A 24,443-nucleotide genomic window follows, 5' to 3' on the forward strand; every position below is an offset into this window, starting at 1 on the left:
TCCAGACCGCTCCCCAACCTGAAAGACTTGCATCTGTTGTGATCACAGTCCAGGTAGGATGAACAAAAGAAGCCCCTTGAACTATACGATGATGGTCTAACCACCAAGTTAGAGAGAGTTGAATGTTGGGATTTAAGTATATCAATTGTGATATCCGAGTATAATCCCTGCACCATTGATTCAGCATACAAAGCTGTAGAGGTCTCATATGAAAATCAGCAAAGTGGATCACGTCCAATGCTGCAGTCATGAGAACTAAAACTTCCATGCACATAGCCACTGAAGGGAATGATTGAGACTGAAGGTTTCGACAAGCTGAAACCAATTTCATTTGTCTGTTAAAGACAGAGTCATGGACACTGAATCTATCTGGAAACCTAAAAAGGTGACCCTTGTCCTCATAGTCATCTTGAAAGTTGGGACTCTTACAAAACGATTAAAAAACTTCAGATCCAGAACTGGCCTGAATGAATTTTCTTTCTTTGAGACAATGAATAGATTTGAATAAAACCCCAGACCCTGTTAATGAAAGGGAAATGGTATTATTACCCCTGAAAGCTCTAGGTCTGAAACACACTTCAGAAAAGTCTTTACCTTCACCGGATTTGCTGGAATGTGAGAGAGAAAGAATCTTCTAACAGGAGGTCTTACTCTGAATCCTATTTGATACTCTTGAGAGACAATACTCTGAATCCACTGATTTTTAACAGAATCTGCCCAAATGTTTTGTAATAATTTCAATCTGCCCCCCACCATCTGAACTGGATCAAGGGCCGCACATTCATGCAGACTTGGGGGCTGGCTTTGGTTTCTTAAAAGGATTGGATTTATTCAAACTTGAAGAAGGTTTCCAATTGGAACCAGAGTCTTTAGGAGAAGGATTGGTTTTCTGTTCCTTATTCTGTCGAAAAGAACGAAAACGATTAGAAGCTTTAGATTTACCCTTAGGTAAATCCTGAGGCAAAAAAACTCCCTTCCCCCCGTGATATTTGAAATAATTGAATCCAACTGAGAACCAAATAAATTGTTACCTTGGAAAGAAAGAGATAGTAATCTAAACTTATATACCATTTCAGTATTCTAAGATTTAAGCCATAAAGCTTTTCTAGCTAAAATAGCTAAAGACATAGATTTAACATCAATTTTGATGATATCAAAAATAGCATCACAGATAAAATGATTAGCATGTTGAAGCAAACGAACAATGCTAGACAAATTAGGATCTGTTTCCTGTTGCGCTAAGCTAGCCAACCAAAAGGTTGATGCAGCCACAGAAATGGCAGGGCTGAGAATATAGCCAGAATGTAAATAAGCTTTCTTAAAGGGACACTCAGGTTTTATTAAATTTTCATGATTCAGATACAGCATGTAATTTTAAACAACTTTCCAATTTACTTCCATTAAAAAAATGTTCACAATATTTTATATTTACAGGTACAGGGGGAGTGGAAATATACATAACTTTGAAATGTGTTAGAAAATAATCTACTATTTATTTGAAATTCAGAGTAAATGCTATTGTATTGTCTTGTTATCTTGCATTTGTTGATTATGCAAATCTACTGTGTTTACTGGTACTTTAAGATAAGATTCAAGTTTCCTATCTAAAGGATCTTTAAAAGAAGTACTGTCTTCCATAGGAATAGTAGCATGTTTGGCAAGAGTAGAAATAGCCCCATCAACTTTGGGGAATTTTTCCCAAAAACTCTAATCTAGCCGCTGGCAAAGGTACAACCTTTTAAACCTAGAAGAAGGAATGAAAGAAGTACCAGGCTTAATCCATTCCTTAGCAATCACATCAGAAATAGCATCAGGAACCGGAAAAACCTCAGGAGGTTTATAAACATAATTTAAACGTTTACTAGTTTTGATATCAAGAGGTCTAGACTCCTCAATATCCAAAGTAACCAACACTTCTTTTAACAAGGAACGAACATACTCAATCTTGAAAAGATAAGTAAATTTGTCAGTGTCAATGTCTGAGGTAGGATCCTCTGAGTCAGAGAGATCCTCATCAGAGGAGGATATTTCAGTATATTGTCGATCATTAGAAATGTCATCAATTTTATGAGAAGTTTTAAAAGACCTTTTACGTTTATTAGAAGGCGTAATAGCAGACAAAGCCTTCTGTATCGCATCAGCAATATAATTTTTCTTATCAACAGGGATATCATGTACATTAGATGTTGAAGGAACAACAGAAACTGTACTAGTACTGATGGAAATGTTTTCTGCATGCAAAAGCTTATCATGACAACTGTTACATACTACAGCTGGAGATAAAATCTGAGCTAACTTACAACAGATACACTTAGCTTTGGTAGAACTGTGATCTGGCAGCAGGGTTCCAACAGTTGCTTCTGAGACAGGATCAGATACAGACATCTTGCAAAATGTAAAAGAAAAAACAACATTAAAGCAAAATTTACAATTTCCTTATATGGCAGTTTCAGGAAAGGGAAAAAATGCAAACAGCATAGCCCTCTGAACATATAAAATGCAAGAGGCATATAAGAAGTGGGGTGAAAAAAAAACTAAATTTTGTGGCGCCAAGTATGACGCACAACGCAAAAGGAAGTTGAAAAAATGTTTTGGCACCAAAATCGGGAAGTGACACAACTCGCGTCATCACAGACGCAACCTCGTGCAAGGAAACCTGGCGTCAACTAAGACGCCGGAAATGACGAACTTGCGTTATCAAAGATGTACCTTTGCGCCAAAAAAAATCTCGCACCAAGAATAACACAATAAATAACTGCATTTTGCACCCTCGCAAGCCTAATTTTGCACGCAAAATTAAAAGAAAAAACAGTCAATTTGAAAAAAAGGACTATACCCCAGGTAAGACAAATAACTTCCTAAAAATGCTTCCCAAACTGAAACTGACATTCTGCAAAAGGAAATATACATAGACCTGACTCATGGCAAATATAAGTAAAATACATATATTTAAAACCTTATATTAATACATAAAGCGCCAAACCATAGCTGAGAGTGTCTTAAATAATGAAAACATACTTACCGAAAGACACCCATCCACATATAGCAGATAGCCAAACCAGTACTGAAAAAGTATCAGCAGAGGTAATGGTATATAAGAGTATATTGTTGATCTAAAAAGGGAGGTAGGAGATGATAATAGAGAACCTTTGAAAAGATTTCCCTCAAGAAAAACCATAAAATCAATAGGCGATACTCCCTTCACATCCCTCTGACAAACACTGTACTCTGAGAGGAATTGGGCTTCAAAATGCTTAGAAGCGCTTATCATAGAAGAAATCATAGAAATCGAGCACAAACTTACTTCACCACCTCCATAGGAGGCAAAGTTTGTAAAACTGAATTGTGGGTGTGGTGAGGGGTGTATTTATAGGCATTTTGAGGTTTGGGAAACTTTGCCCCTCCTGGTAGGATTGTATATCCCATACGTCACAAGTTCATGGACTCTTGCCAATTACATGAAAGAAAGGGGGACTCACCCACCCCAACAGAGCCCGGGTGCCAACCCAATCCGCTCCTCCAAAATAAGGCACTCCCAAGGAGAACCTCCTGGGACCTGGAACAGAGAAAACTGCAATAGATCCATAGGAAGACCTGTCACAGCTCTCTTAAGAAAGTCTCTACGTAGAGAAAATTCCAACAGGTGGAACAGAGCCCACAGAGCAGCAGATGCTGCCCGACAGAAATAAGCCACCTGATCGAACCTCCTACACACAGGGCAGGACAAAGACCCGCCAAACAGAGGAAACCCCAGCTCATAAGGAAGACAAACTATCCCTTCAAAAGGGAAGGGCACAAATAAGAACAGCGTACATGTCCACAAGACATGAAGCCATAGTATGATCAAAATACGGACCAAGTTAAAAAATCATCCAGACACCACTGTTGAAACAACAGAGAAAAAACTCCCCATGAAGAGGAGCACACTCCGTTCGAAGGACTAGTAAGGCCTTAAAGTTAATAGCCAGTACCAGAAGGTGGATGTGAACTCTGGCCTTCCTGCTTGCAAGCCCAATGAGCTAGCCCCTATGTCACATATGTTCCTGAAAAAACTGGGTCGTCCCGAACCAGTCCACAGGATCATAAGTCTCCAGACATCCAAGAAGGATCCAAGACAAGAACCCTGGACCCAGAATCATCCTAGAATGACATCCCCAGGGAACACAAGATAACCCATCTGAAGCAATCAGACTCACAGGGGATGAGAACCGGGAAACCTGGAGAACGGGTACAGGACTCACTCGTAATTTCCAGCCCAAAGGGAAGAGAACACCCTTAGCTGGAGGTCAACACCCCCCAACAAGGTGCTAGGCTGCGACAAAGTCACGCAATTTCTCTAGAGCCCAAAGGCCACAAGGGCAACACTAAGGGAAATGAGAACAGAGTCACCCGAAAGAGAGTAGAAAGAAAGGCTAGTCTCCATAATCCTTACAGATTAAAGTTCCAGAGGACCACACCCAAGGGAGAAGAATGCAAAGCATCCCGAACCCAGGGAAAAAAACATCCCCTTAGCAAAAAGCTTGGAAAAAGAGACAACACCATCTATCACCCCTGATATGGATACGAGTAACTCCCGAAGGAAGACAGAGCTTCACGGCCTTCAATTCCAAATTAAGTGGCCAAAGACGTCAGAAAAAACGGACAAAAGTCCAGAAAGTCTCGACCCAAAGGAAGAAAACCTCTAAAAGGAACAAGTCCTAAAAGGACACTTAAAAAGAGACCATAAAAGGCAAAACTGTAAGAACGGCGGTATGAAGGGCCTAAATCCTCCAAGCCTCCAACCCACAACTGGAAGGAACATTCTAGTTCCTGAAAAAAAATCGGAAACGACTGAGCATGTCGCCGCAGATCTTAACGGAGTTCCGGCCCACTAGCTTGAAAGGCGAATGAGGACTGAACCAATCCCCCATGCCCCTAAGCAACCATGGACCCTCAAGTCCACTCAGGATGCTAGTTGAAGCTTGTAAAATAAAACAAGTAAACAACATAAATCATATTGTGATCACAAGACGCCCTCACCGGACTAACCGGACATAAAAAGGCGCCACGTGTCTGAACTAGGCCTGAAAGACAGAAAGATTTGTACCCAGTCAGGACCAGCCTGAAACCAAGGGCCCCAGCACTGTCAAGGCCAAATAGGGTCTCCCCTGAGATGGAGGGATAAAGAACAGTCAGACAGACTTTTGTAAACATTGCGACCACAAAATCGTGAGTATCAATTCCAGAGAAGAAAGTTCCCGAAGGAAACACAACATGAGCTTTAGACCAAATAAAAAATCATCCTCACCGGATGAAAATAAAAGATAGGGCAACCGTAGGTTATCGCCCAGGAAGATTGGACAGACCCACAGGCCCAGCCCAACAGGGGTCCGAGACTTCCAAGCTCAGAACGGGAAAAGGATACACAAATAACAAAGACTATAAGAAGATTACTTCATCCCCTTATCTCCACGCATGCAAGCCAGTCGAAGATTAAGACTGAGAATCCCCAGACCGATTAAGAGTGGGATCCTCAAGCAAGGCCAAAAACGTGCCTTATTAGAACACGAAGGCGCGCCAGTCTATAACGAAAGGCGCAATATACCTCCGCCGGGACAAAAGAAAACATTGGCCCCGAAGGTTGACCCCCTGAGGCCTTAGGGGCAGTCGCTCCCCCGGAGGGTTGAAATGGACCAGGTGATCCCACGCCTGACGAGCCCCAGTTAACGGAACACAGACAATATCGTAAGCACACTCCCGGGAGGTGCAGATGCGCCAGCACCAAAGATATGGCCATGCGGAACCGTTTTGTAACCTCCGGTGGGAACAGGCCACACTCCCTAGAAGGATAAGTAGCGTTTGGGTTAGCTGCATGCGCAGTAAGAGTTGGTGGTAGGGAACTTGTCTCATGAGAAATAGAATCCCCAGAGACGGATGGCTCAGTTGGCACCTGATTTCCCGATCCCGAGGAACAGAGCACTCTAAAACGGCATTCGGAAAATAACTAATGGGCATGTATCACCCGTGCCAATTCATATTCTTTGCATGAAGTAAAGTCTGAATCAGAGATATTCATCTCCAAAAAATCAGAATCATCTATAACTGGGACACTGAATAAAAAATGGACCAATAAGAAAAATCTAAATGGCACCTTACACCCCCAATGGCTGGGGCACTCACCACCTCCAGAGAATCAGACACCAGCGGACCAGGATTTCTCCATCGTCACATGGTCAGGAAAGCGGAAATGGGGTCACAAGGTAAACCGTGCAGTCCATGCAAAAGCGCACCCAACCATAAAGGCCGCTTCATTGGACATAGGCCGTTATGTTCCAAAATAGCCATGAGCCGGAGCAACACTACACAGTAGCAGACAGAATCACATAACTAACATGATTATAAACCCCCCAGTTAAATAAACTCCCTCAGGAGATATTAACCCTTGATTCCTAGATACAAAAAGGAGCCTCACTGAGACCCTATGTTAAAATTATCCCCGAAAGGTTGTAGCCCCTCTCGGATAAACGGTTGTAATTACAATACATCCACTGCTGAATGCTTGTGGAGCTGTTAATACGAGTCGGGATGGTTTTGTAGAAAGACTCTCCCTGCATCTTCGAACTCTAACTTTCACCCATGCTCTCACTGAGAGGCTGAGAGGATTACTTAAAACTACAGTACCATACCGGAGCACTAACTTCCATAAGAGACTATCAAAAACTTCTGACACTTCTCTGCCAACCTCCTGGGATGAAAGGCAAAGAATGACTGGGGGATGAGGGAATTTGGGGAGGTATTTAAGCCTTTGGCTGGGGTGTCTTTGCCACCTCCTGGTTGCCAGGTTCTGAATTCCCAAAAGTAATGAATGCAGCTGTGGACTCTTTCCATTTATGAAGAAAAACAAACAAACAAAAAAATATACAAACTTCAAATTGGAATATAGCTAAGGCCCACACTACCTAGCAACAGAACACGATGAAGGGGAGGTGCATGAAAAGTTTGGGTGATTTTTCTAGTTACTCCAAGAAGGCATGGTGCTACATATCCACTAGTTTCTGAATATTCTACCATTAGAGTATGAGGAAAAGTGAAAAGGAAAACTTTTCCCTTGTAGGATTGAGATTGTAGCCTAGAGACACTTTTCCCAGCCTCCAAGGGACTGACCATTAGGGGCTATTTATAATATAAGAAAACGTACCAAGCTGACCTCTACTTCTTCTGACCATCTCCTGTCTGGCCCCAATACTTCCAAGAATTGCTTCTTCAAGCTTTGCTCTCATATCTTTGGATTTCTTAAATGTCAAGCTGTTCATACGTTCAAAAGTTTTCTTGCCCTGAAGTAATAACAAAAAGGTTAGATCTCTGTATAAATACTTTCTTACACACACATAGGGGTTTTATATGAAGACTAACCTTATACTCAAAGCAGGAGACACAGAGGTAGAGCAAATCAAGTAATCTGTTTAGTTGGAGGATAGAGAGATCTGTGAACCATTTTTGGAGAACAACCTCATCTGCATTCTTTAAGACCCAAAGCAAACATATCAGTAAGCTTCTGCTGGATTCGGCTGAAAATGTAGAATGCTGTCTTGCGGACTATAGAAAGAGAGAAAAATAAATACATATTTGGTATTTGATATACGTAACAAGACTCATTTTAATATACCTTGTCCATGACTACTTTATATATTTAAAAGTATTTGATCTCTACAACTACTCCTCACAAGCATTCTATAAACCAACGTATCTGAAACTTAGTAGTTAGCCACAGTATAGGAGCAAAAAGTTAGGAGCTAGAAGTAATATAGTAATAAAGCTAAGAAAACGTTTTGAAGACATTGTTACTAAGAACTATTATGCATGTTAAAAGAATGAATAAATTATATGTATGTATGTGCAATGCGATTACGGGAAAAAGTGTATACCCTCCCTCATAATACTATATTTAGAGCTCTGTGTGTCTAGGGCTGCACCAGACACAACAGAAGAGGTCTGATCATTTACAAAACTTCAATGTAGCTAATCCCTTAAATATAAACCCTCACTCACTGAGGGTATACAGATAATTATAAAACAAGCTAGGGGTAGGGATAGCGCTGATAAGCTATTGAAGGACCCACTAGGGGACCCACTAAGGAATATGTGGCGTATATATAGAATTGTGTTATTAAAGAGTGAAGATATTTCTTCTAGCTTAAATTAAAAAAGGGGTATGCTTTAGCTCAGAATACATACATTTCCGGTGATCTTAGTAGCACCAATATCAGTAAATACACAGATACAGTAAAAGTTAATATATATCATTTATTGCTGAGCATTCAATATATAATACAAATAATTAAAATAAGAATAAAATAAGGATCCTATAAAAATTGTAAGCATTGAAGATAATTCTCTTGATAATACATACAAACCTTCAATAGCTCATGTTTTATAATATATAACAGAATTTATGTTTACCTGATAAATTACTTTCTCCAACGGTGTGTCCGGTCCACGGCGTCATCCTTACTTGTGGGATATTCTCTTCCCCAACAGGAAATGGCAAAGAGCCCAGCAAAGCTGGTCACATGATCCCTCCTAGGCTCCGCCTACCCCAGTCATTCGACCGACGTTAAGGAGGAATATTTGCATAGGAGAAACCATATGATACCGTGGTGACTGTAGTTAAAGAAAATAAATTATCAGACCTGATTAAAAAACCAGGGCGGGCCGTGGACCGGACACACCGTTGGAGAAAGTAATTTATCAGGTAAACATAAATTCTGTTTTCTCCAACATAGGTGTGTCCGGTCCACGGCGTCATCCTTACTTGTGGGAACCAATACCAAAGCTTTAGGACACGGATGATGGGAGGGAGCAAATCAGGTCACCTAGATGGAAGGCACCACGGCTTGCAAAACCTTTCTCCCAAAAATAGCCTCAGAAGAAGCAAAAGTATCAAACTTGTAAAATTTGGTAAAAGTGTGCAGTGAAGACCAAGTCGCTGCCCTACATATCTGATCAACAGAAGCCTCGTTCTTGAAGGCCCATGTGGAAGCCACAGCCCTAGTGGAATGAGCTGTGATTCTTTCGGGAGGCTGCCGTCCGGCAGTCTCGTAAGCCAATCTGATGATGCTTTTAATCCAAAAAGAGAGAGAGGTAGAAGTTGCTTTTTGACCTCTCCTTTTACCGGAATAAACAACAAACAAGGAAGATGTTTGTCTAAAATCCTTTGTAGCATCTAAATAGAATTTTAGAGCGCGAACAACATCCAAATTGTGCAACAAACGTTCCTTCTTCGAAACTGGTTTCGGACACAGAGAAGGTACGATAATCTCCTGGTTAATGTTTTTGTTAGAAACAACTTTAGGAAGAAAACCAGGTTTAGTACGAAAAACCACCTTATCTGCATGGAACACCAGATAAGGAGGAGAACACTGCAGAGCAGATAATTCTGAAACTCTTCTAGCAGAAGAAATTGCAACCAAAAACAAAACTTTCCAAGATAATAACTTAATATCAACGGAATGTAAGGGTTCAAACGGAACCCCCTGAAGAACTGAAAGAACTAAGTTGAGACTCCAAGGAGGAGTCAAAGGTTTGTAAACAGGCTTGATTCTAACCAGAGCCTGAACAAAGGCTTGAACATCTGGCACAGCTGCCAGCTTTTTGTGAAGTAACACAGACAAGGCAGAAATCTGTCCCTTCAGGGAACTTGCAGATAATCCTTTTTCCAATCCTTCTTGAAGGAAGGATAGAATCTTAGGAATCTTAACCTTGTCCCAAGGGAATCCTTTAGATTCACACCAACAGATATATTTTTTCCAAATTTTGTGGTAAATCTTTCTAGTTACAGGCTTTCTGGCCTGAACAAGAGTATCGATAACAGAATCTGAGAACCCTCGCTTCGATAAGATCAAGCGTTCAATCTCCAAGCAGTCAGCTGGAGTGAGACCAGATTCGGATGTTCGAACGGACCTTGAACAAGAAGGTCTCGTCTCAAAGGTAGCTTCCATGGTGGAGCCGATGACATATTCACCAGATCTGCATACCAAGTCCTGCGTGGCCACGCAGGAGCTATCAAGATCACTGACGCCCTTTCCTGATTGATCCTGGCTACCAGCCTGGGGATGAGAGGAAACGGCGGGAATACATAAGCTAGTTTGAAGGTCCAAGGTGCTACTAGTGCATCCACTAGAGCCGCCTTGGGATCCCTGGATCTGGACCCGTAGCAAGGAACTTTGAAGTTCTGACGAGAGGCCATCAGATCCATGTCTGGAATGCCCCACAGTTGAGTGACTTGGGCAAAGATTTCCGGATGGAGTTCCCACTCCCCCGGATGCAATGTCTGACGACTCAGAAAATCCGCTTCCCAATTTTCCACTCCTGGGATGTGGATAGCAGACAGGTGGCAGGAGTGAGACTCCGCCCATAGAATGATTTTGGTCACTTCTTCCATCGCCAGGGAACTCCTTGTTCCCCCCTGATGGTTGATGTACGCAACAGTTGTCATGTTGTCTGATTGAAACCGTATGAACTTGGCCCTCGCTAGCTGAGGCCAAGCCTTGAGAGCATTGAATATCGCTCTCAGTTCCAGAATATTTATCGGTAGAAGAGATTCTTCCCGAGACCAAAGACCCTGAGCTTTCAGGGATCCCCAGACCGCGCCCCAGCCCATCAGACTGGCGTCGGTCGTGACAATGACCCACTCTGGTCTGCGGAAGGTCATCCCTTGTGACAGGTTGTCCAGGGACAGCCACCAACGGAGTGAGTCTCTGGTCCTCTGATTTACTTGTATCCTCGGAGACAAGTTTGTATAGTCCCCATTCCACTGACTGAGCATGCACAGTTGTAATGGTCTTAGATGAATGCGCGCAAAAGGAACTATGTCCATTGCCGCTACCATCAAACCTATCACTTCCATGCACTGCGCTATGGAAGGAAGAGGAACGGAATGAAGTATCCGACAAGAGTCTAGAAGTTTTGTTTTTCTGGCCTCTGTCAGAAAAATCCTCATTTCTAAGGAGTCTATTATTGTTCCCAAGAAGGGAACCCTTGTTGACGGAGATAGAGAACTCTTTTCCACGTTCACTTTCCATCCATGAGATCTGAGAAAGGCCAGGACGATGTCCGTGTGAGCCTTTGCTTGAGGAAGGGACGACGCTTGAATCAGAATGTCGTCCAAGTAAGGTACTACAGCAATGCCCCTTGGTCTTAGCACAGCTAGAAGGGACCCTAGTACCTTTGTGAAAATCCTTGGAGCAGTGGCTAATCCGAAAGGAAGCGCCACGAACTGGTAATGCTTGTCCAGGAATGCGAACCTTAGGAACCGATGATGTTCCTTGTGGATAGGAATATGTAGATACGCATCCTTTAAATCCACCGTGGTCATGAATTGACCTTCCTGGATGGAAGGAAGAATTGTTCGAATGGTTTCCATTTTGAACGATGGAACCTTGAGAAACTTGTTTAAGATCTTGAGATCTAAGATTGGTCTGAACGTTCCCTCTTTTTTGGGAACTATGAACAGATTGGAGTAGAACCCCATCCCTTGTTCTCCTAATGGAACAGGATGAATCACTCCCATTTTTAACAGGTCTTCTACACAACGTAAGAATGCCTGTCTTTTTATGTGGTCTGAAGACAACTGAGACCTGTGGAACCTCCCCCTTGGGGGAAGCCCCTTGAATTCCAGAAGATAACCTTGGGAGACTATTTCTAGCGCCCAAGGATCCAGAACATCTCTTGCCCAAGCCTGAGCGAAGAGAGAGAGTCTGCCCCCCACCAGATCCGGTCCCGGATCGGGGGCCAACATTTCATGCTGTCTTGGTAGCAGTGGCAGGTTTCTTGGCCTGCTTTCCCTTGTTCCAGCCTTGCATTGGTCTCCAAGCTGGCTTGGCTTGAGAAGTATTACCCTCATGCTTAGAGGACGTAGCACTTTGGGCTGGTCCGTTTCTACGAAAGGGACGAAAATTAGGTTTATTTTTGGCCTTGAAAGGCCGATCCTGAGGAAGGGCGTGGCCCTTACCCCCAGTGATATCAGAGATAATCTCTTTCAAGTCAGGGCCAAACAGCGTTTTCCCCTTGAAAGGAATGTTAAGTAGCTTGTTCTTGGAAGACGCATCAGCTGACCAAGATTTCAACCAAAGCGCTCTGCGCGCCACAATAGCAAACCCAGAATTCTTAGCTGCTAACCTAGCCAATTGCAAAGTGGCGTCTAGGGTGAAAGAATTAGCCAATTTGAGAGCATTGATTCTGTCCATAATCTCCTCATAAGGAGGAGAATCACTATCGACCGCCTTTACCAGCTCATCGAACCAGAAACACGCGGCTGTAGCGACAGGGACAATGCATGAAATTGGTTGTAGAAGGTAACCCTGCTGAACAAACATCTTTTTAAGTAAACCTTCTAATTTTTTATCCATAGGATCTTTGAAAGCACAACTATCTTCTATGGGTATAGTGGTGCGTTTGTTTAAAGTGGAAACCGCTCCCTCGACCTTGGGGACTGTCTGCCATAAGTCCTTTCTGGGGTCGACCATAGGAAACAATTTTTTAAATATGGGGGGAGGGACGAAAGGAATACCGGGCCTTTCCCATTCTTTATTTACAATGTCCGCCACCCGCTTGGGTATAGGAAAAGCTTCTGGGAGCCCCGGGACCTCTAGGAACTTGTCCATTTTACATAGTTTCTCTGGGATGACCAACTTGTCACAATCATCCAGAGTGGATAATACCTCCTTAAGCAGAATGCGGAGATGTTCCAACTTAAATTTAAACGTAATCACATCAGGTTCAGCTTGTTGAGAAATGTTCCCTGAATCAGTAATTTCTCCCTCAGACAAAACCTCCCTGGCCCCATCAGACTGGTTTAGGGGCCCTTCAGAACCATTATTATCAGCGTTGTCATGCTCTTCAGTATCTAAAACAGAGCAGTCGCGCTTACGCTGATAAGTGTGCATTTTGGCTAAAATGTTTTTGACAGAATTATCCATTACAGCCGTTAATTGTTGCATAGTAAGGAGTATTGGCGCGCTAGATGTACTAGGGGCCTCCTGAGTGGGCAAGACTCGTGTAGACGAAGGAGGGAATGATGCAGTACCATGCTTACTCCCCTCACTTGAGGAATCATCTTGGGCATCATTGTCATTGTCACATAAATCACATTTATTTAAATGAGAAGGAACTCTGGCTTCCCCACATTCAGAACACAGTCTATCTGGTAGTTCAGACATGTTAAACAGGCATAAACTTGATAACAAAGTACAAAAAACGTTTTAAAATAAAACCGTTACTGTCACTTTAAATTTTAAACTGAACACACTTTATTACTGCAATTGCGAAAAAATATGAAGGAATTGTTCAAAATTCACCAAAATTTCACCACAGTGTCTTAAAGCCTTAAAAGTATTGCACACCAAATTTGGAAGCTTTAACCCTTAAAATAACGGAACCGGAGCCGTTTTTAACTTTAACCCCTTTACAGTCCCTGGTATCTGCTTTGCTGAGACCCAACCAAGCCCAAAGGGGAATACGATACCAAATGACGCCTTCAGAAAGTCTTTTCTATGTATCAGAGCTCCTCACACATGCGACTGCATGTCATGCCTCTCAAAAACAAGTGCGCAACACCGGCGCGAAAATGAGGCTCTGCCTATGATTTGGGAAAGCCCCTAAGAATAAGGTGTCTAAAACAGTGCCTGCCGATATAATCTTATCAAAATACCCAGATTAAATGATTCCTCAAGGCTAAATATGTGTTAATAATGAATCGATTTAGCCCAGAAAAAGTCTACAGTCTTAATAAGCCCTTGTGAAGCCCTTATTTACTATCTTAATAAACATGGCTTACCGGATCCCATAGGGAAAATGACAGCTTCCAGCATTACATCGTCTTGTTAGAATGTGTCATACCTCAAGCAGCAAGAGACTGCTCACTGTTCCCCCAACTGAAGTTAATTCCTCTCAACAGTCCTGTGTGGAACAGCCATGGATTTTAGTAACGGTTGCTAAAATCATTTTCCTCATACAAACAGAAATCTTCATCTCTTTTCTGTTTCTGAGTAAATAGTACATACCAGCACTATTTTAAAATAACAAACTCTTGATTGAATAATAAAAACTACAGTTAAACACTAAAAAACTCTAAGCCATCTCCGTGGAGATGTTGCCTGTACAACGGCAAAGAGAATGACTGGGGTAGGCGGAGCCTAGGAGGGATCATGTGACCAGCTTTGCTGGGCTCTTTGCCATTTCCTGTTGGGGAAGAGAATATCCCACAAGTAAGGATGACGCCGTGGACCGGACACACCTATGTTGGAGAAAATAAGATTAATCACATATAGATCACTATTCCTATGGGGCCAAGTGGTTAAAAATAGATCAAAATGTCATAAAAAAAAAAAAGAAAAAAGTATATTCAAAAATAATAAAAAATACAAAAAGGGGGATGAAAAATATGAAAAAATATAAGGCAAAAACTTGACAAAGTGTTTCTTTCTAAGTGCTTCCAAGTGATTATTAACTCCCAATTGTGTCTTTAAGTATCAGTTACTCCTTAAATTACTCCTTAGATTTCAACACGTCTGATTTGTGCTGCAATATTTATTGTGTAAATTGTTAATTGGAGTGCTTCTAAACAGTCTTTATCGTGACTTTGTAAGGACAGACTGGTCAGTGATGATGATGAAAAGTGCTTTTTACCTTTATGGTCGCTGCTGTTGAGCGTTAGGAAGCCTGCTTAAAACTTGCTGTTTTCGATTGATAATAAGTATTCCGACACCAGTTGCCGGTTACTCTATATCCTATAGAGGTTTGTGAAAAACTTTTGTGGTATATACGGGTTACCTCCCCTTGTCCAGACAAGTCTTTTCCCACGGGATTGTTAAAAAAACGGCTTCTTTTGATACAAACAGATTTATCCTGGAAGCTTGTTCGTTTCTCCTGCTCTTTTCTTCAGCTGGTCTTAGTGTGATCTGTGTGATTGCCAATCAGGGTCCACCTCCTACGCGTTTCGGATACGTCAGCCTTTATCAGAGAGTCTACACACAAATTAGACTAGGGCACTATAAAGGCATGCTCCTCTCGTATTGAGAATAACTTGGGATATTATTGTTTCCCTCTGATATATAAAATATAGTGAGGAGTGGTGCTAGTATTCATTCAACGTACAAAAAAATGTTGGAACGACGTTCCACAAAAGGAATACTGTATTAGCACTCTAGGCCCAGACTGATTTTTTTCTAGCAGGAACTCCATGGATAAAATATAACTTTTATTAATCATTTTAAAAGATGGGCAACAACAAACAAATTAAAATCCTTATCTGAAATTCAGCTATTGATTCTGGGGTGTCTCCTAATGTCAATAGTACAGCCTTTTGATTCTATATGTAATATTACAGAGACACTGAAGTTAAAGTATTGAAATTGCAGCTTGTTTCACCTATTTGTGTGTGGGGTTATGCTATCATTGTGGATCAAACCTCGAGTCAGAGTTTGATTACTATGGTAATGTCAATGGTATTGTTGGGTCATGTACTAAGTGTGATGGGTTGCTGGGTGTTTCAGTGGAGTTGAGATGTCATTCAGGTTTAGATTGTGATCACAATTTAATCGCTCAGGAATTATTGTAGGTGTTATTGGGTCATATACTTGCTGTACCAGTTTAACTTCTATATTGGTGTTATATTAGTTTCTACTTGTCACTGTCAGAATGGCTGCTAGTTGATAACAGCAATTTGTTCAACACATTATCAGCATGGTTGCCAGTTAATAATAGTAATTTATTCAACACACTTTCAACTTTCAGCGTGACTGTTAGTAAATAACCTCAATGTATTCAACACACTTTAAACTTATCACTTTCATCGTAACTGTTAGTAAATAACCACCATATGTATTCAACACACTTTGAACTTATCATTTTCAGCATGGCTGCCGGTTGATACCAGCAATTTATTCAACACACTTTAAACTTTGTCACTTTCAACGTGGTTGCAATGGTCATTAACCGCAATTCATTCAATACATTTTAAAGTTCACCACTTTCAGCGTGGCTGCTGATTAATAACAGTAATTTAATGTGACAAATTATAAACTGGTCACTATCAGCGTAGCTGCTAATTATTGACAAAATAATCTTAGGCACTATATGTTGAGGTTATCGTACGACTTTTTTCATGTATGGTTTATAAATACCACAATAATACGCAACTTGTATTCTCAAACAAGATGTGCAGGTTTGCTGTGTGGTTATAATTATAGATTTGCAATCTGTGTCTTGACGATACTCATTGTGGATGAAATGTCAAATTCTTTGTGTATAAATTGCCCAGTATTTCGTACCCCGTATTCATTAAGTTTGCTACGTTTGTGACCTATGATACTGTGAACACCTATTAATTATACGTTTCAAAATTATGCTCCAACTTTGTTCATGCGCAACCCGTGTTTGCTGGATACGTGTAAGTTTGCTGTTACAAGTATCAATTGATTATATACGTATAAAGTCGCAACATATGTTGCTTACAATTATATCAGTACCAAGTTAACCCGTCTATTAGCTTGTTGCCATTCCTAATCATTGGCTACTATCGGCAATTATATTTGGATAAACTGATTTCAGATATTTTTAAAATTACATTAATTGGGACCCCATCGTCCAACAACACCCCCCTGATGCGTTTCGCTAAACAAACTTGGCTTTATCAAAGGCGGCGGGCCGCCGTGGTGCAGGATATTTATTTCCTTCCACTTACTTGAGTTCCTCCTCTTTTGAGGTTACGACTGGTTCTTGACGGCTGTCCGTTGTACTTGGACAGTCAATTGGGATCTATTGTTATCTTTCGTCTCGGTTAAAGGTGGTATTTTTGTATATGTTTTTATGCTTTCCTGTCCTTTTGATTTTAAGTAGGGATTAGCGTTTCTTCTGTGCTCACATTGTAATTTGTATGGGGCATTGCATGGGAATACAGTGTTGTATCTTTTCTGTGATGACAGATATTATTTGGGTTAATGATTTAGAATAAGACTAGTATAGTTTCCTTATAATTAATGTTTGTGTGATCGTATGAATTTAAACTTCCCATATCAGTTAGGTATTGTTTTCTGAAATAGTAATTATATCTTCATCTGTACCTTTTCCTAAGAGAAATGTTTATGAATATAAATTAAAGGGTCAAGGTATAATGAACCTATTCTTTTAGTTATTCTAATTTCCCTTGGTTCATTCCTAACACATATTTGGTTGGGATAATATCTTTTTATGATGTTAGAATTGATCAATACTAGAATCCTGATTACAGATGGGATCGAACCTGTTGTTCCAAAAAACAGTTTGTCTTCCAAATGGAATAATGATAACCACTTGGCCACCTCTTAATTCCTATTTCACTTGGTCCCATTGTCTATATATCTTAAAAAATCTAAAATACAACTGAGGGTTTTATACAGCGTGATAATTCAGAAAAAGGAATCTTTCTTTATATATTTTTTATATTTTTTTGTACAGATGTTTCTAGATTTTCTCAGAATAGTTTCATCAGTATTTGTCATAATTAGAATGGAAGGATATAAATAAACATTTCTCCTAATTAACATCTCTCATAATAGAAACAGTTATGTGTATCCATTGTGTATTTGAACCTATATTTGAAAAGGTTTGTTTTTCTGGTTCACTGTCTTTACCCACTACTAGGGGATTTTCAAATGTAGGTTTGGGTTGTGAACACTATAAAAATGGTTAATATATTATTTTTATTGTGTATGGAATAAGTCTTTAACCTTGTTAGTCCTGTGTGCTACAATGAATATCTGTATTTGTGCTGGTGTATTCAATTGTTTTGTGTTGTTTTTTTTATTAACACCCCCCCCCCCCATATACCATATTCTCTTGAGTGTTTCCTGTAAAAACGCATTCCATTTTATAGTTAAAGGGATACTAACCCCACATTTTTCTTTCATGATTCCAATAGAGCATGCAATTTTAAGCAACTTTCTAATTTACTCCTATTATCAATTTTTCTTTGTTCTCGTGTTATCTTGATTTAAAAAGGCAGTAATAAAAGGTCAGGAGCCGGCCCATTTTTAGTTCAGTACCTTAGTAGAGCTTGCTGATTGATTTGCTACATTTAGCCACAAATCAGCAAGTACTACCCAGTTGCTGAACAAAAAATGGTCTGGCTCTAAAGCTTACAGTACTGCTTTTTCAAATCAAGATAGCATGAGAACAAAGAAAAATTGATAATAGGAGTAAATTAGAAAGGTGCTTAAAATCTCATGCTCTAGCTGAATCATGAAAGAAAAAAAATGGGTTTAGTATCCCTTTAAATTGCCCTTTCTCCCATCAGATTCTCTTTTCTTAATACCCCAGAAACGGAAGTCTTTTGTATTTATTTTGTGTACTTCCCTGTAGTGTTTGTATAAAATGGATTCTGTGTTTCCCTTTTCAATTTGCCACAAATGTTCTCTAATTCTGTATTTTAGCTTTCTACTTGTTTGTCCTAAATACTGAAGAGAACATGAACATTGTAGTAAATAAATCACATTATTATCCCCACACCTGATTGTATCCCTAATCTCAAACTCTTTATTTTTGTTGAACATATGTATTGATTCTGTTTTATGACTATATTGACATAATTTACAGTTTATGCAAGGATAGAAACCTTGGAGTTTATTACCTGATAGATCTAGTTTTTCTACTGTATGAGCTTTTCTTTTAAATTCACTTGGGGCTAGTATATTTTTAAGATTTCTTGCTTTTTTATATATGAATTTTTGTTTGGAATCTACTAATCCCCCAATGTATGGGTCTTCTTTAACCAAATGCCAATGTTTTCGTATAATATTGGTTATGACTTTATGATCTGAATTATAATTTGTGATGAATGGAACATTCCATTCGTTTTTATTATATGTTTTTCTTCTGTTACTTGTTTGTTTTGAGATGCTTCTCTCTGTATGTTTATTGTTGGTTAATAGTTCACTTCTGTTTTTATAGTTTCGTCTATTTTTGAGGTATCATATCCCCTTTCTCTGAATCTGTCTTTTAATATAGTTGATTGGGCGTCATAATCTCTTATTTCACTACAATTTCTCCTTATTCTCATAAACTGTCCTTTTGGTATATTCTCCTTCCAGAGGTTTAGGTGACAGATGTCCGAATATTAAGATTATCGTCTTCTAAGTATACTACTATATCTAAGAAATTTATCCTCTGACTACTTATTTCTGATGTAAAACTTAGACCATACTCATTATCATTCAAATCTTCCAAGAAAAGTTTAAGTAATTCTATATCTCCTTCCCATATTATGAAGACATTGTCAATAAATCTTTTATAGAGCACAAGGTTCGCCCACCAGGGTAATGGTCTTAGAAAAAATTCTTCAAAATGACCCATAAATAAGTTAGCATAGCTGGCGGCAAACCTTGTGCCCATAGATGTTCCCTTTAGTTGGAGGAAAATTTTTTCATCAAATTTGAAATAGTTATTCTTAAGAATAAATTCTATGCAGTTTAATAAAATGTTTTCTGTATGTCTAATACCAATTCATTTTTGTTCAGATAGAATTCTATTGCTTTTAAGCCTAATTCATGATCTATGTTGGTATAGAGAGAGCTTACATCGCAGGTAACCAAGATACAATTCTTCTGCCATTTGATATTGTTTAAAGTTTGTAAAAAATGAGAAGTGTCTTTTAGATGTGATGGAAGTTGGGATACACTCTCCTGAAGGTAAGAATCTACGTAGTGGGATAGGTTGGCTGTCAGGGAACCTATTCCAGGGGGTTATAGGTCTCCCTGGGGGGTTCTGAAGATTTTTATGGATCTTTGGTAAGAAGTAGAATATAGGTGTTTTGGTTTTGTTTTCTAAAAGAAACTCGTATTCTGTTATTTTAAGAATGCCTTTATCTTTTGCTTCATTGATAAGTGTGAATAATTCTTTCTTTGGAGTACTTATAGGGTCACCACTGAGTCTTTTATATGTATTAACATCTGAGAGAAGACATTCTGCTTCTTTTATATAAAAAGCTGTATCCATAACTACCACTCCCTTTATCAGCAGGTTTTATAATGATAAAGGGATTCTTTTTTTTGTTGTAAGTATTTAAGTGTAGAATTTTCTCTTTTTGTTAAATTCCAATTGGTTTTTCTTTTTATATTTTTCTCATCATATTTTTTAAGGTCTTCCTTAAAGGACCAGTCAACACTGTAGATTTGAATAATCAACAAAGGCATGATAAGAAGACAATGCAATAGCACTTAGTCTGAACTTCAAATTAATAGTACGGTTTTGTTAAATAAATTGAAAAGTTATGTCTATTTCCACTCCCCCTGTACCATGTGACAGCCATCAGCCAGTCATACATGCATATACGTATATGCTGTGAATTCATGCACATGCTCAGTAGGAGTTGGTGACTCAAAAAGTGTAAATATAAAAAGACTGTGCACATTTTGTTAATGGAAGTAAATTGGAAAGTTGTTTAAAATTGCATGCTGTATCTGAATCATGAAGTTTAATTTTGACTTGACTGTCCCTTTAACTATTTTTCTTGTGTGGGGAAAAAGTGGGATTTAGATTTAAATTCTGTGTGAATTAATTTATTGTTAGTATCTTGATGATTCCTTTCAATGGGATTTTTTGCAAAATATCTTTTGAGTGTAAGGTTCCTTAGAAATGTATTCACACTTATTAGAGTGCCCAATTTATCTAGTTTATATGTGGGGGCAAGTGTGAGACCTTTTCAAAAGATGTTAGTTTGATCTTTATTCAATGTGATACTACTTAGGTTAAATACTCCTGAGTTTTTTATTTTAGTCTCTTTACATTTTCTTCTAATTCCTGATCCTCTCCCCCCTCTAGCCTTCGTTTTGCCTTCCTTGTTAACATGGGTTCGGTCCCTCTGTCTTTTTCCTTTTCTTTGTATGTTCCTTGGTTTTTTGGGGTTAACCCTAAAAAAAGATTCCTTTGGTGTGCTGAATTCTTCTTCATAGTATGTTGATAATCTGTCAAATCTATTATATGTGGGTAGTCTTCCTTCTTCGTAATTGTGTCCCTGCCTATTTTCATTTATATGTTGTTGTCTAGTGTGATATTCTCTCTCTCCTGTGGAATATTTAATTTCTCTTTCCTCGTATCTATGGTTCGGTCTATTAACATGTGTGTATTGATTTTGTGGTCTCCAGTCATAATGATTATCTCCTGCTCTATAATAGATGTTTTGTTCATCTCTTTCTTTACCATTGTGCTCTATTTGGGTTTCTTGCTTCATTGTGTGATTGATTGTATGATTGATGTGGTTGGTAGTTATCTCTCCATGTATTGTTAAATCTTTGATAATGATATTGACCATTTCCTTTATATTGGTGTGTACTATATTGCCTATTATATTGTGGATATCTGGTGTTTTTAAGTTGCACCACAATGAGAAACCACTTCTGGCTTTTCGTCTGTGCACAGTAAAAAAAAAAATACCTTGGTTAAATGGACAGAGTCTTTATGCAAGCAGCTGATGACTTCCTTGTATTCAAAGCAGCTGCAGGAACACCCTTTCAAATAGTCTGGGCTCTCTTCCACCCCCACCCCACATAACCTTAAGCCAATTACACAATGTTGTAATTTTCAGTAAGGATGGCAATATTAATAAACCATAGCTATTATAAAATAGCTATTTTCAAATGCAAAAATAAACATAAAGGAGTTATTTGTAGACTATTAAATTTACTCCAGCAGGTAAATTGATCATTGGGAACACATTCAAGTGGGGAACATTTTACAGTGCACTGTCCTTTTAAATAAGTGCTTTCAATTAAACTCTGGAGATTTTTTGTTACCCAGCATCTAAAACTGCTGACATCAACTCAATAAGCCTTGCAGTCTGCAAAATAAAGTTATGTGATCACTTTTATCCGATTTACTAATCAAGTAAGAAATGAAAACCTCTGATACTAATGTAATTCTAGTAATCTGTATAGCGCTGGTTCTGTAGCAATCACAAACTCATGAGGCACTAGCTGCCCTGTATTTGCAGATTAGAGCTTTTTTAATCAATAAGAATGATATCTTTACTTACGTTTGTTGTGAGAACAAAACTACTTGGTCTGTTGAGTTGCGGTACTGATGTTCCAGCAATAGCCATAGCAACTGTCTGGCTGATCATGTTTCCCCCCTCGCTTTCATGTTCATCCACCGTTGCACAGTTTGGCCTTCCTCGCTGATTAAGTGTTTCTACAACAACAAAAAATTGCCATTAATACTATTGTAGTACATGAAAGTTTATCAAATTTATTAGCATGACTGAAATTATTATAACTGCACTTTTAATTAAAATATATTTAAAGAGCCATAATAGTTGAAAAATTGCATGCTATAATTTGTTAGAGCATACTAAGCATTTAAACCCTGCAAATATGTTAAACACACAGTTGAAGTACCACCCAGGGCCATGCAGAACATTGCTGGTCCAATCAGCAGCGATAGCTATACAACCGAGTAGCTGCTGAATGGATCAGCGTCAGTTTCTGCTCGGGACCAGCAGTGCTTTTTTTACAGTTTGTATAATTTTAAATATTATATTTTTAAATATTTTAGATGTAATATTTCCAGAACATACTTTAAGATTACTAATTCTTCATGTGCGCTAACACGAACACGTTAGACCTAAAGTATAAAACCCGAAGCACGTTACGCATATTTTACATTCCTATGTTCTTCACATAGAATTTTTTTTATTTTGTATTATTAAATATATATTTCAATACATATCACATAATGTTAATGTAAAAAAGATATATATAACTATATATCTATAGGAATAGATATACAGACTTTCTCTGTGTGTTGTATTAATTTATTTTGTAAGTTTCCCTATGGGCCTTGCACCCAGGCTTGTCTGGGGATAACTGCCTGTGACTCTCGAGACAGCACAGCTTCATGAGAGTGATATAGCCCCCAGGGCTGAGCATGTTGCAGGGTCATGGGATGTGTACCTAGTCCATTCTGAGAGTGCAGTCCCCTTCCGTGTTTTGTGTATATATAAATTTCCAAATGAACTCTGCACTCACTCTGTTTCATAACCGCCCAGGGTGCATCCAATGCCACAGCGTGCCTTTTTACAAATGTCAAAAACAAGAGCACTCACCAGGACTTAACACATTTAAAGCAATAACAGCTTTTATTTGACAAAGTGACGTTTCGAGGATTCTAACCTCGTCCTCAGAGTCTCAGGACGAGGTTAGAATCCTCGAAACGTCACTTTGTCAAATAAAAGCTGTTATTGCTTTAAATGTGTTAAGTCCTGGTGAGTGCTCTTGTTTTTGACATTTGTAAAAAGGCACGCTGTGGCATTGGATGCACCCTGGGCGGTTATGAAACAGAGTGAGTGCAGAGTTCATTTGGAAATTTATATATACACAAAACACGGAAGGGGACTGCACTCTCAGAATGGACTATATATATCCTTACTTGATCCACTACAATCTGGTTTCCGCCCTAAACACTCAACAGAAATCACTCTTGCTAAAGTAACAAATGACCTGTTATCAGCTAAAGCAAAAGGCCATTACTCCTTACTAATTCTCCTTGACCTGTCCGCAGCTTTTGACACAGTTGACCATCCTCTCCTCCTAAAAATACTACATTCATTTGGCATCCGAGACACAGCCCTCTCCTGGTTTGCATCACATCTTTCAAACCGCTCGTTTTCAGTTTCCTTTAACATATCTTGTGATCCTATGCCTCTCTCAGTTGGAGTACCGCAAGGCTCTGTCTTGGGCCCCTTGCTTTTCTCTCTTTATACATCCTGCCTTGGAAAACTTATAGCCTCCTTTGGATTCCAGTACCACCTATATGCTGATGATACCCAAATCTATCTTTCCTCTCCTGATATCTCTCCCTCTTTACTCAACCAGATTTCTGATAGCCTCTCTGCAATTTTCACTTGGAAGTCTTCACACTACCTCCAACTCAATCTGTCCAAAACTGAGCTGCTTCTTATCCCCCCCTCTTCGAGAAATCCAACACCTGACATTTCTCTGATGGTTGGAGACTCTATTCTCAACACCTCAACCAAGGTCCGCTGCCTTGGGGTCACACTAGACTCAGAACTCACATTCAACCCACACATACAAGCGCTTACCAAATCCTGCCGTTCCCACCTACGCAACATTTCCAGAATTCATCCCTTCCTTACTCAAAAAAACTACAAAAATACTTATTCATTCCCTCATTTTGTCACGCATTGATTATTGCAATATACTCCTAAATGGCCTTCCAAAACACCGCCTCTCCTCCCTCCAATCTATTATGCTTCAGCTAGACTCATCCACCTAAGTCGACGATCTACATCAGCTGCTCCGCTCTGCCAGTCTCTACACTGGCTCCCCGTACACTCCAGAATACAATTTAAAGTATTAGCCCTAACCTACAAAGCACTCAACAGTCTAACTCCCAACTATATTTCCTCTCTCATTGTG

The 24,443-nt window shown here is 39.4% G+C and overlaps 1 protein-coding gene across 14 annotated transcripts in view; it reads right to left on the bottom strand.

Annotated features, from left to right (window-relative positions):
• Positions 1–24,443, bottom strand: part of DOCK7 (dedicator of cytokinesis 7) — a 695,569-nt gene that overhangs the window by 229,651 nt on the left and 441,475 nt on the right. For 11 of the 14 annotated variants that reach the window (XM_053693653.1, XM_053693652.1, XM_053693666.1 and 8 more), the window contains 3 exons: positions 22,043–22,197; positions 7,393–7,575; positions 7,178–7,313 (listed from right to left, as the gene is read on the bottom strand). In XM_053693653.1, the coding sequence (XP_053549628.1) occupies positions 7,178–7,313; positions 7,393–7,575; positions 22,043–22,197 (474 nt within the window). The remainder of the gene's footprint in view (positions 1–7,177; positions 7,314–7,392; positions 7,576–22,042; positions 22,198–24,443) is intronic. The other 3 variants (XM_053693655.1, XM_053693665.1, XM_053693658.1) reach the window with 1 other exon arrangement.

Source organism: Bombina bombina, chromosome 10 (assembly GCF_027579735.1).
Source record: "Bombina bombina isolate aBomBom1 chromosome 10, aBomBom1.pri, whole genome shotgun sequence".
Lineage (NCBI taxonomy): Eukaryota > Metazoa > Chordata > Amphibia > Anura > Bombinatoridae > Bombina > Bombina bombina.